At 37.7% G+C, this 12696-nt stretch overlaps 1 protein-coding gene across 6 annotated transcripts in view; it reads left to right on the top strand.

The window, feature by feature from the left end:
* The window catches only part of kifc3 (kinesin family member C3), a 48313-nt gene that overhangs the window by 15444 nt on the left and 20173 nt on the right, over positions 1–12696 (top strand). For 5 of the 6 annotated variants that reach the window (XM_067418967.1, XM_067418962.1, XM_067418965.1 and 2 more), the window contains exons 2-6: positions 5512–5629; positions 7463–7605; positions 10146–10353; positions 11911–12050; positions 12262–12327. In XM_067418967.1, the coding sequence (XP_067275068.1) occupies positions 5548–5629; positions 7463–7605; positions 10146–10353; positions 11911–12050; positions 12262–12327 (639 nt within the window). In that variant the 5' untranslated portion in view covers positions 5512–5547. Of the gene's footprint in view, positions 1–5511; positions 5630–5784; positions 6234–7462; positions 7606–10145; positions 10354–11910; positions 12051–12261; positions 12328–12696 lie in introns of those variants that run through there. The other variant, XM_067418968.1, reaches the window with a different exon arrangement.

The raw sequence follows: 12696 nt of genomic DNA, 5'->3' as shown, positions 1-12696 counted from the left end.
ATACCTAGGTAAAATATACACACCAATATAATGCATCAACACTTCTCAGTTTTTCAACTGTAATTTAGTAATTAAAGCTTTGGAAGCACTTTATTTTAAGGTTCTGTTATTAACTAGTTGCTTATTGGCATTCATATTAGGATATTGGCTGTTTATTAGTACTTGTAAAGCACATATTAATGCCTTATTCTGCATGACCTTATTCTATATCCCTTAGTCCTACCAAATACCTAAGCTTAAATGCTACAAAACTACCTTACTAACTATTAATAAGCAGTAAATTAGGAGTTTATTGAGGCCAAAGCTTTTTATTAATCCCCAAAACTGCTTGAACCTTCTTAAAAGTTATTGTCTTTTGCAGTTGATTTTACATTCTTAAAGACCCAAAGCATTATGTGCAAAAATGTCATTTACACCTACAATATACATCTTATACATTAGCCAGTTATTTTTTCCCTTATCCGTTTTTGTTCACTTTGTATAACAATGTGTCTGGCGTGTATTTCTGCATTATGTACACTGGTAAGAGAGTCATACCCGTCAATTCACAAACATATGTACCACATTTGACATGAACGATTTTTGAAACGTTATCCAGCTGAAACTTCTATAAAAGGTCATATAGCATGAATCTCCTACTTTAACTATATTGTTCTGAGGTGTGTATAGGTCTCGGTGTCTGAGACCTATGCAATGTTTTGAATGCTGTTTTAAGGGCAGTCGCTCTTGACTAGCGGGGCTTGTACGTTAATGTTTTTTTTTTTGTCTCTGTGGATGTGGGTAGCAGAACTAAAATAGAAGCTGAAGCACAGGGGAGGGAGAGAGAAACAGAAGTAGGCTAATGAGATTCACACACTCTGCTGTGTGTAAGTTTGCTGCTGAAGATGAAAATCATGTCAGTGTGATGGGAATAACCTATCTCTACCTCAGTTAAACAGTCGTTTTCAACCCAGTTTTTCTCAAGAGCTTGTGAATGCCCATTTGTAGGACTGGATGAAATGAATATGTGCGGTGTGCGGTTTCATCAGGGGACTGAAGCTGATGAGTTGCTTCATTAAAGCGGTCTGTGTGAGATCCTCCCAGGAGACCACCATGAAACATCAGAACGGCCTGAGTGTTGTTTTACCAATAACAGAGTGTAAATTGACCTTAAGGGAAGAGAGAGGAGGAGAGGGAAAGGCTTTGGGATAATTGAAATGTTGTAATGTGTTGTTGTTTACTGTGACTTCTGTTGGATAATTAGTGGCTGTGTTTGTTTGTATGGGACTGATAATCATCTGTCTGCACACCCCTGAAAATGTAATCCCATAATTGGTAAAGAGTGACTCACATTACAACCATGAGGTTTGATGTTGGTGTGTACGGCTCCCTCTTGTGGTCAAAAACACCTTTATTAAAGGGATAGTTCACCAAAAATTAAAGTGGTGGTTCCGTGTTTTTCTCTAGGCTTGGTTGTGTTTAAGGGGCGCAGTATAACATGTCTTAATACTTCTTCTTTTTTTTACGGCGTATTTTACCTTTATTCCACACCGCTGTCTCAACTGTACTTTGAACGCCTCATTCAGTGCTTCCTGTACTTTGCTTCCTGCTTCTATGAAGCCCATCTCTCTGAAAAACGCAATAATTGGTTAGATGACCAAATGTAGTTTCCTGTATTTTTATTGGCTGAAGTGCCAAGAACAGGTTGTCCGGAAATGCCACGCCCCTTACCATTACGGGCAGAAGTCACATCTGGGGCAGTGTTTATGTTAATAGCTAGGGTTTATGATGTCACCAACCCAGGAAGAAGCTCGTTGTAGTCCAAACCGAATGTTTTTGTAGGCAATAAACTGCCATAACTTTAAAAGACAATATCTCAGTTTGCATTGAACTTTCAGCGCTGTAACTTTGCAGATACTGTAATGCTCAAGCAGCAACATCACACACTAACTAAAGTTAAAAAAGTGAAATCGCATATAACCACCCCTTTAAATTTTAATGTTTATCTACTTACCCCCAAGGCATCCAATATATAGGCGTGTTCGTTTCTTCAGTAGAGCACAAATGAAGATTTTTATACTCCAACCGTTGCTCATATAATGCATGTCAATGGGGTCTAATTCTAATTAGGCCCCATTGACATGCATTATACGAGCAACGGTTGGAGTATAAAAAAAAACATTAAACATTTATTTGTGAAATGTTCTTGGTGCTTATACTGCCTTTAATTTAACATAATTGGCGCTTGATTTAATGGTAAAGACATTATTTACTATTTAAAGTAAATGCTGTTCTTTTTAACTTTTTATTAATCAAATAATCAAAAATATTAAGCAGAAAATCTGTTTTCAACATTGATAATATTAAGAAATGTTTCTTGAGCAGCAAAGAATGATTTCTGAAGGATCGTGTGACACTGAAGACTGGAGCAATGATGCTCCTGCGCTTTAATCACAGGAATATGCCTAGTGTATGTCACATGTTTTTATAAGATTAAGCCATGATTAAAGGTTTTTTTTTCTACACCATTCGACTGCCTTGGAAATTCTTTATTTACAGACTTGTACCATCCCTTTCATCCAAAGAGCACCGATATAAGTAATACACACCCTGTTTGCAGCACTTCTTTTGCATTCTCTGCTTTGATGCATTTTAAAGTGTATTACAATACTACTATATTGCAATAATTTCACACAATATTACGGTATTTGCTGTAATTGACCAAATAAATGCAGCCTTGGTTACTAGAAGAAAACCCCATTAAAACATGAGAGCATTTTATTTTTATTTTTTATAAAGGTTGTGTAAGTTTTGGCCACTAGATGAGCATGAGCAACACCATAACTGCAGATGTTTTCCAGTGAAGCTGTCCAGTGCAGGGATTGAACTTGGATCAGTTTAAAATGTCTGTCCTGCCATTATAGTGGAAAGAGGTCATTTGCTGTCAGCTTAAAGGATTATGGGTAAAATGAACTTGATGCAAGCTGTCTTATCTCTGTAGAGAGAGGTGGAGTCACAGGACGTCTTCACTAACCTGTTAGTAAACAGATTTGTTCTTCTTTCTATCAAATATTAGCATCATTTTGAAGATGTGGAGTGGTTAAGAGCAGTTTGTTTGTTGTGTGACTGGAAGGGATGAAGATGTTTTGTTGGATGGGATCTCTCATTAACAAGGGCTTGCTGGACCGGGATCAGCCTGTGCATCCCCAGGACTGCAGGAAAGCCGAACTCATGGTACAGCAGGACTGTGTGATGTGTGTAGAAGTCAGTGAGAGACCAGTGTGATTAGAAGCTGTAGTCTTCGAAGGGTTTTCTGTGCTCTAGAAGGATTAGTTTTAGCTTGAGTAGTGTGTGTTTTTGGGTCGAGACTGATAGCTTATCCTGCTATTCAGTGGTCAGCAGTAAATTTCAGCCTATTTTTTTAAGCCCAGACATGTTAAATCAGCCAGTGTTTTTCTGTTTACCACATACAAGCTCAGGCTGAAGATTTAAATAAGATTCATGACTATCCTAAGCTTTTTTTTATTTATGCTGCTGTGCTGAAATGGGTAATGCCTTGGTTATATTTCATCACAAATTTGAAAGGTTTTTTTTTTTTTTTTTTCTTGTTCTCTTATTATGTATGACAATTAAGCACCCCCATACATACACCATTCTCATGATCCTAGTAAAAAAGGCTATTGTAATGCATGTGTTTTTAAAGTTTTTGAAAGAATTTCTGCTCACCAAGGCTGCATTTATTTAATCATAATATGTATTACTATTAAACAAGGACCTATTGTCCTTTATTTGATTTATATTTTAAAATATAATTTGTTCCTGTGATCAAAGCTGAATTTACAGCATCATTGCTCCAGTCTTCAGTGTCACATGATCCTTCAGAAATCATCCTTATTTGCTGCTCAAGAAACATTGAAAACAGTTTTTCTGCGTACTTTATTTGGATCGATGATCATTGATCTTTTTAAATTATTGTCTCTTTTGGATTAAATGGATTTGGTCTTCTTTTTTTTTTTGAGCGGATTGTGTCTATTTGTAGACACATCATTATTACTTTATTGGGTTATTAATTGGCCTATTAATAGTCATTGTGTGTCCAGGTTCTTTTGTTGTTTGTCTGAAAGGAGCGTAATCCTCTTCTGTCAGTGTGACCTGTAGCTTGTGTACTCTAATCCCATTTTGTAATAACACCAATGTGTTTATGGCCCTGAAGTTGGTCATTTGATCAAGTTCTGGTCACGTGACTGCAGGGAGATTTGGGCGTCATGCAGCCTCTATGGACCCTTTTTACTTTCCAGGGTTCTCAGAAACTGAAGATAAACGTCTAGAGTGAAATTAAATAAAATGATCATTTCTGTATTCCCATTTCCTTTAATAGCCAAAAAATAAATACAATTCAATGATAGCAATTCGATGACTTTCCAAAAGTGGAAAATTAAAGACACAAAATATTGCATGTAAAATTTCCATCTATTTGGGTTACTGTTCTAGCATTTTAAAAAAACTTGTATTTGACTGATTTGTCCGTCATACATAAATTAAATATTAAGAAATTGGTAATATTTCTGTAAAAGTACTAAAAACAGATTTAAAAAAAAAATACACTATATCTCTGTATAATTTGTTTCAATCTCGCATTTTAACTAATTGAATATTGCTCACAGCTACCCATATTTTCAACATGTCCATAATGTTTAGCTGTAATGTTTGAAGCACTTTAAATACATACATTTTTGAAAATAGATTTATTTTCAATCAAAAATCAAATAGATGCAAATGGTTAATAATAAGCAATGCCATGATATTTTCAGTGCAGAAACCGTATCTATTTATTTCCAGCTTTGTGTATGACTAGCAAATATGAATTGCATTGTATGTTAACTTTATATGCTCTTTTTTTTGGAGGCTGATATAGTAATTGTAATATAGTAGTAAATCCTGGGTTATCTTGCTACACGTTTCACACTGATTCTAACTTACATGGAGTTATGAATAACCAGGATTCATTTTTAAGATGCCATTCCTACATTCTCAAAACCCTGGCTTAACATTCTTACAGTGTCAGTGTCACTGGTTGCACAGATGACACGCAATATGTTTACATATAAATGCTCACGCATTGTACATATCTCATACCAACTTTATAACACGTTTATCCTGAATGGTATAAAAGAATGACACTCATTCTGAGTCTCTTCTTTTCTCCAATTATCACATCACGTCTTCTGTCAGCATTTGACATTTTTCCTCTCAAAGCCTGAATTTACTGTTTACAATGCGCAGTGTTTCCGTGACTGTCCAATACGCATAAATATGAGGCACGTGATTGTTGATTGCTGAGTGTTTAGCGGTATCTTCCTAACACAGCGTCGTTTAACACTGTACAAGTTTGCCAATGTGGTGTAAACACAGCAAGAGCGCAGGGTTTCATAACCCCGGGTTGAAAGCTGTGTTTAGAAGTAGTTAAGTGCAGTGTGAAAATCCCTGATTGTTAGTTTCTTAGGTATTTATTAGATTTTTGTCTGTTTATAGCCGGTCCAGCGGAGTGGTCTGCTTGGCCCTGCGGTCATGTACAGCACACGAAAGACCTGGGACGTCGGACACACCCCCTGCCTGCAGGAGCTCTGGAACAAAGACCTCTCATTGGATGGTAAGCACTGCCACATGGGTGGACTTAAAAACCAGTGTGGCAACATTTTTCAGAGGATAGTTTTGAATGTTTGACTGTATGTAGAGGGGTTGGAAAGTGTAAGGAAGAGATACAGTGTGTGGGTGTGTGTGTGTGTGTGCGAGAGAGAGAGCCCTCTGTGGCTCAGTCACTGTGTTGAGCGCGAGAGATGCGGTCTTGTCCGCTAACAAGAAGCAGCAGAGACCGATGGATTCGGACCAAATACAGAAAAACATGCACTCTGTCCAGGTACAGAAGGGTAAATCTCCTTAAAGACCAGAGGAGGGCTTGAACACTAGGACTATTGTGTGTGCGAGAGAAAATATGTACGTGTGCTAATGTGCTCTGTGCTGCACGGGACAATTACAATATAACAACAGGCACAGCAATTGTGTAAGAAACAAAGACTAAAAAGGGAAGCAAACAAAGAGGAAAAACAGGGAAATGTCGAGGCAGATTGCTGGCAGCTGGTTTTTGCTGTGATGCAGTGAGAGATTTGCATTCAGTCTGACACTCTTCCACGAAAGCGGCTCTACTGCTGTGTCATCGCAAACCGTTCCGGCGAGAGGCTGCATGTCTCATCTCTGTAAGTGTGATCGAGAGTTGTTTGGCAAACAAAATGGTAATTGTTGTTTTTTTGGTAAGGTTCAGGGCCACATTGAAATCCAGGTTAATGCATCACTCGCAGCAGGCTGCTATCTTATCTTGTGTTACTGGTTTCTATGGTGCCCACAGGATCTTTACCAGAGTGATTGATAATGTTTTCACTGCTTGTTTAGCTCAAAGGATTACTTCACCGGTCATCGTTTACTGGATGTTCCAAACCTGAAGGATTTCTATTTCTTTCAAGTAACACAAACAGAGAAATAATGAGCTTTGCTTTGTATGTCTTGATGCAGCTATTGACTAAAGACTAAAGCTCTGAAGCTTCAAAAAGGAAACCAAAAGCAATAAAACATATCATAAGTTGTCCGCAACACCACAGATGCCTGCAGGAAAACATTTTTCAACTAAAGATTTGACCAAAAAATTAAAATCTGTGCTAAATGTTTATTTTTTGAGCATGTCTAGCCTTTTTGTGACTATTTTGCACTACTTTAAGACTTTTCAGACATAACCATTAGTGAGAAATTTGTCTCTGACCATTTTTTTGCTTTTTGTAATTTCCGCTTCAGACACACGGAAACCGTGTAAATGGTCGCTTATTCATATGACACGGCTGTAGCTTAATTTTCTGTTACCGCTCACAAAGAAGCATATTGTCTGTAGGTGAATATCGTCTACTTCATGTTCTTGATACGTTTTTTTTTTTTTTTTCTGACTGAGAAACCACTTCAGATGATTCATTGAGGGCACAGTCTGAACAAATATAAATTGATTCAGACCATTTTGCAAACCAATTCACTTCCTGAAAAGGAATAACAGAAAATAGTTGAAAATAGAAAAGAAAATTAATTAATTCACAAATAATTGTCATCCCTGGTTCAGTCAACATAAATACAGGACATGCGTAATAACTGCTGAAATATTTCCAGGGAAAACATTTATCAGGTCATGCTTAAGTGCGTACTACCAATACAGCTGTAGGCGTCACTGCTTAACACTCTTGACCTATGCTCCACATTTTTTAAAATAAATCGCAAACCACAGTTGAGCGTTCGACTGATAAATAAACCTTTTTTTTAATAATTCGTTATTTCTTTTAATCAGGATACATAGACCAGAGGGGGGGATATACCGCAACCCCCACCCACAAATCACACCTATGTCATAATTAACCATATTTACTGGGTTTGTTGTTTGTGTTTTCTTCAGCGAGTTCCCTGGATATCCTGATGAGTGATGGTGAGGAGGAGAGCTCCTTCCTCTCGTTGCCCAACTCTGTCCTTCAGCGCCACTGTTTGACCTCTGATCTCTCTGAAACCTCAACCTCAGAACAGCAGCAGCTGCTAATACAGGTACGATTGTTCATACTTCATACTAAGCATTCTGGGGCTTTTGTCAATACTAAAGAATCAGCCGCTTACTCGGCTAAAAATTCTGCATTACCTGCACAATTAATATTATTAGTTGTACTCACTAAAGTAAGTATCACAATTATCACTGCTCATAACTAGATTTTAGGGATTTGCTTCTAAAACCATTAGCAAACTTTACTAACCTCAATAGCAATCCACAGTCAACATGTTTTCTCTAGATTCTGTGTAACCATTTACAGTACCGTTTGGGGTCAGTATGAGAAATGAATGCTCGTTTTCAGCAAGGTTGCATTAATTTGATCAAAAGGCAGTAAAGACTTTACATTACAAAAGATTATTCCTGGGAAAAAATGCATCCACAAAATATGAAGCAGCACAACGGTTTTCACAATTGATAATAAGAAATGTTTACTGAGCAGCAAATCAGCATATTCAAATGATTTCTGAAGGATCATGTGACACTGGAGATAATTCAGCTTTGATCTCAGGAATAAATTACATTTTAAAATATTCGCAGGTTTTACTGAATTTTGATCAAATAAATGCAGCATGGATAGAAGAGACTTCTTTGAAAAACATAAAATAAAATATTGCTGACCTCAAAATTGTGTATGTGTGTGTTCATGTTTTTCTATCCCGATGGGGAGTTCCAACTGAATGCACACTGACTCGTGGGAACTCGTGTCCCTAAAATTGAGGTCTACATGAGGAAGCTTATACATTTTTTTTATTTCTGAAAATGCTGAAAGTTTTCTGTGAAGGGTAGAGTTAGTGTAAGGGGAGAGAATATATGGTTTGTACATTATAAAAACCATTACGTCTATGGAGAGTACTCACAGAGATGGTGAACTGTTCGTGTGTGTGTGTGCGCGTGTACATTCAATTCTCAACCATCTGTTTCTGTGATAGTGTATTGTGATTGAATCATCATCACCAGATCACTACATTGAGGAGCTTGTTTCTGTGTGACCTGTCTGTTCTGTATCTGTGAGATCTTTGAGTAATTTGTTTTACTGAGTTAATAAGTCACAGCTAGCAGGCAATGCTGTCTTGGTGTTCTGTGTTTAAACAATGTTATCTTTCTCAGCACAGCTGGTTGCTCAGGCTGTCTGTAAGTGACCTCGGCTCTGTTCATTTCAATGTAAGATTCCCTCAGGGCAACATCTGCAGGCAAATCATCATTTAGTTTATTAGATGGGACATTTACGTCAAAACTAGGCTAGGTTGTAACTTGTGCATTTATCTCTGGGCTAAAGAAGTGACTGGAGTAGCTCGACTGGAGTTGCATAACATGATCCACTGTAAGTTAATGATACATTACTCATTAGTGGAGTACAGTCCTCCCCTCTTTGATCTCCAGGGGCGGGTAAACCATCCCTGAAAAGGACAATCTAGTGTGATAGAGATTTGAGTGTGCTTGGGTTTCTAGTCTTTTCAACATACCATAAGCACAAAAGAGACCCAATTGGCTGGAGATCACATGTATGGTTTGTCCAGGTCACTGCTTTTCAATGCATTGACGCTCTTCTCAATACAAACAATAGTTTAGACGTGGGGTAGCTTTGTATGTGCTTCTCTAGATCTATCCGTGTTGACCAGGCAGTGTTACCTGTAAAGGTACAATGAGGCACTGCTTTCCAGTAGTGGTGAGAAGAATTCCAGCCTAACGGATCACTTTAAATTTTGATTTTTAAATCTTTAAAAATAGCATCATCTCAAAGAGTTGGTATGTGAACATTTTTTTCCTGCGAAGCTTGAGTTGAGTTCTTTTATGTGTCATCTGTCATCCATCAATGTCACTGATCTTTTTTGTTTTCATGCTTTTCTGCTCCATTCTTTCCTCTCATTCTTTATCTCTGTGTCTCTGCACTGCCTTCTCTCCATGTCACCTGAACAGAAGGTTACTTTGTCCTGTTCCTGGACGTCTGCCTACGTAATTCCCTCTGATTCTTTCTTTGTGCTTAGCTGTGAGCTACTTTCCCTCATTTTGACATCTTTACAAAATGCACTGTACTGCTGTAAAGTCGCTTATGTTCCTAGTGCTCTGTTTGCTTAAATCTCTCTGCTAGCGTTTTTTTAGTTGTCTGAGTTTCTGAAAACTGTATGCAGGCTAGTTTGTGCCAGTAGAAATAGTCTTGCTCTAAGCTTTCTTGTGAAGTTAAAGGAATTTATGTAATTTTTAAAGATGTTCTTGGTTTCTTTTGATCACATGATGAGGTTTTTTTTTTTTTTTTTTTTAACTCCTGGCTGCTACAAAATCATTCAGTATTTTGGTTTTCCATGGGGTTGGGATGACATGAGTAGGTTGTGGGGTAAATAACACATTGGAAAAACCTGAAGAGTTCTTCTTAAAAATAATTTTTCTCAGTAACCTGGTTGTTTCATTTTCATTTTAGAATTTCCTCCCACTTATTTGTTTAATATTCTTCCTGCTTGTCATCTTTAGTTTGTGCGACGATCAGGTCGGACAGCTGGCATTCATGGTTGAATTTACACAGATTTCTTGCGTGTTTGTGCAGACGCTGCAAGAGAAAGTTTTTGAGTTCCAGACCCGCTTGCGCAGTGAAGACGCAGCGAAACGACTCCTGCTACAGCGACTGCAGACACACGACCACCAGGTCAACCACGACAGCCACCATAACGAGGAACATTCATCCTTCAACCAAGAACCTCAAGAGCAGCTCAGACTGAACGGCATCCAGCTTAACCAAGCTGTGTCGCCTGCAGGTGAGAAAAGTGAAACTATAATTACGAATATCATTTAGTGGTCTCACTTTATATTAGGTGTATTTAACTATATATGTACAGTACTTGCATAATAAATTTATTGGTTGACACTTTATTTTAAGGTGTTTGTTACAGTGTAATTATATATTTAAGTACTGAGTTATATTAATTAACAACATGTATTTACAATAGGGTTTGGTAAAGGGATATTTGCATGTAATTACGCATAATTCATAGTTATTACTACAGTAATTACATGTAACAAGAACACTAAAATAAAGTGTTACCTATTGTTAGCTACAATGTACTTGTTGTGTTCATGTTGTATTGCAAAACACGTGTGCTCCTATTGAGGTGAGATATGGGTACGGTTATGGACAGGTTTAATGGTATGGCTTATGTTTAAGTGTGGGGTAGGGGAAGGGTCTACAATGGAATTACAGCTGTAATTACATGAAGGTATTTTTAAATACGTACAATGTAAAAGTGCATTCGCACTATTTAAGACCATATTGGCTATGCCTCAATAACAAGTGCTTGACTAAGACAAATCTAAAGTGCGGAGTGTACAAGTACATTACAAATTGTCCCAGCTGTCCTGTTTAACTCCTGGATGCCCTGATTAAATGCCCTGATCTTTAATGTGAGTTCTGCTCGACTCATCTCTGCAGAATCCCCCACAGGTGCTCGAGTGTTAAGATTGGGTGAAATGTATCCCCACAGAAGGTTGATAAAATGCCCAATGCAGGGAATGAGGAGAACGTAGCATCTATTTCAAGTTTTTGTATTACATCACACAGAGGTGTGTAAATACATGACAGCATTGATAAAGCATAACTCCCTCAGATCTTCACATCCCTATGTAAGAGCTTTACTACCACTGAACTTCAGGAACCAAGCACTTCTCACTGTACTCATCTAACAACACCATAACATTTAGGATACTGTTAGATCCAAAATGACTGACTTGGTCTCATGAATCCAGAGTATGGATGCCCAGAAGTCTATATTTTGTAAATATGGGCCTTGGAAAAGGCTTATTTACTTTATTTTGCGTTGGCTACAGTAGGTAGTTCCAGTGTGGACAACCATGCCTGTCTCTTCTGCAGGCTGCATCTAACTCAAATAAAAGCTTAAAATGAAGGCCTGATTATTTCAGTTTTGATTGGTTTTGGTTTTGTTTGGAGTTACTTTTGCTACATTTTCACAATTATAACAACAATTTGGTAATCATTTTGTACCACTTTACTCTTTTGTGCTAAGAAGTAATTGCTGAATTTAAGTTTCAGAGGAGGTGTACTTATTTATACTGTGCTCAGTATATTTAAGTGTTTCTTGAGAAAGAAAACACCATTATTCAAACAACCAGTTCTTTTTTTACCCTTGCATTGCAAACAAGCAGAGATGGTCCAAAATGCATGTGCCACTTCATTCAGGCGGGTGGAGTTATTAGTGAAACAATCTGTATAAAGTGTTATATAAATGCAGCTTGACCTACAAATAAGAAAAAGCTGCTTGCACGGCATAAAATGTGTGTTTGTATGTGTTTCTGTGTAGGTGTGAGGAGCTCTAGTGCTTTAACACAGAGGCCTCTGGATTTTCCCAGTGCTGTACAAGTGAGTAGAATTCACTCACAGGAGCGACTGCAAAAAGACGAAGGAGAAGACCTCTCTCTCATTACAGGGTTGCGCACACAGGTAGGTTACACACAAAGAATAGGGCTCAGTTTTCCAGCCAGGCTCACAAGAGCACTACCAAATCATTTACATTCCTCAGCCGCCATGTATTTTGACCTTTTTAATGCATCGATATTCGTTGTTTCTGTCTGGTTGGATTAAAGTAGATTGATGCCTCATAAAGGTGAATGCATGAAACTCGCTGACTCATGTTTTGTTTGTGTTTTTTTAGGTCAAGGAGCTGGAGGAGAAACTAGTGGATCAGACACAGGAGGTGGAGAGACTGCGCTCCGAGCTGGTGAGAGACTGAAACCGGATCGAGAGAGGAATTATTAGGGGCAGGGAGAGTTGTCACAGTTGTGTGAAAACACATTTCTGTTGTTTCATCAAGAACACTGACCTGATTTAATTTTATGATGGGAGGTGGAGGGAGTGTTAAACCTAGTGATCTAGTTTTGTTGATAGCAGAGCAATGTCCCTGATCTGATCTCTTTTTCATTCGCGTGGCTGTACTTAACTGTTCTGTGACAAATTTGTGCCCAGAAGCTAAATATGATGAATCCTCATTTCATTTATGTAATAAAAAAATGTGTTTATAAAATAATAATCATTTAATTTAATTAATTTTAGTTTTTTTTTAACACAGAGCATTAAATCCCTGTACCAT

This window comes from Pseudorasbora parva, chromosome 16 (genome assembly GCF_024679245.1).
Source record: "Pseudorasbora parva isolate DD20220531a chromosome 16, ASM2467924v1, whole genome shotgun sequence".
NCBI lineage: Eukaryota > Metazoa > Chordata > Actinopteri > Cypriniformes > Gobionidae > Pseudorasbora > Pseudorasbora parva.
The sequence above is the reverse complement of the archived record's forward strand: the minus strand, read 5'-3'. Positions and strand labels throughout refer to the sequence as shown.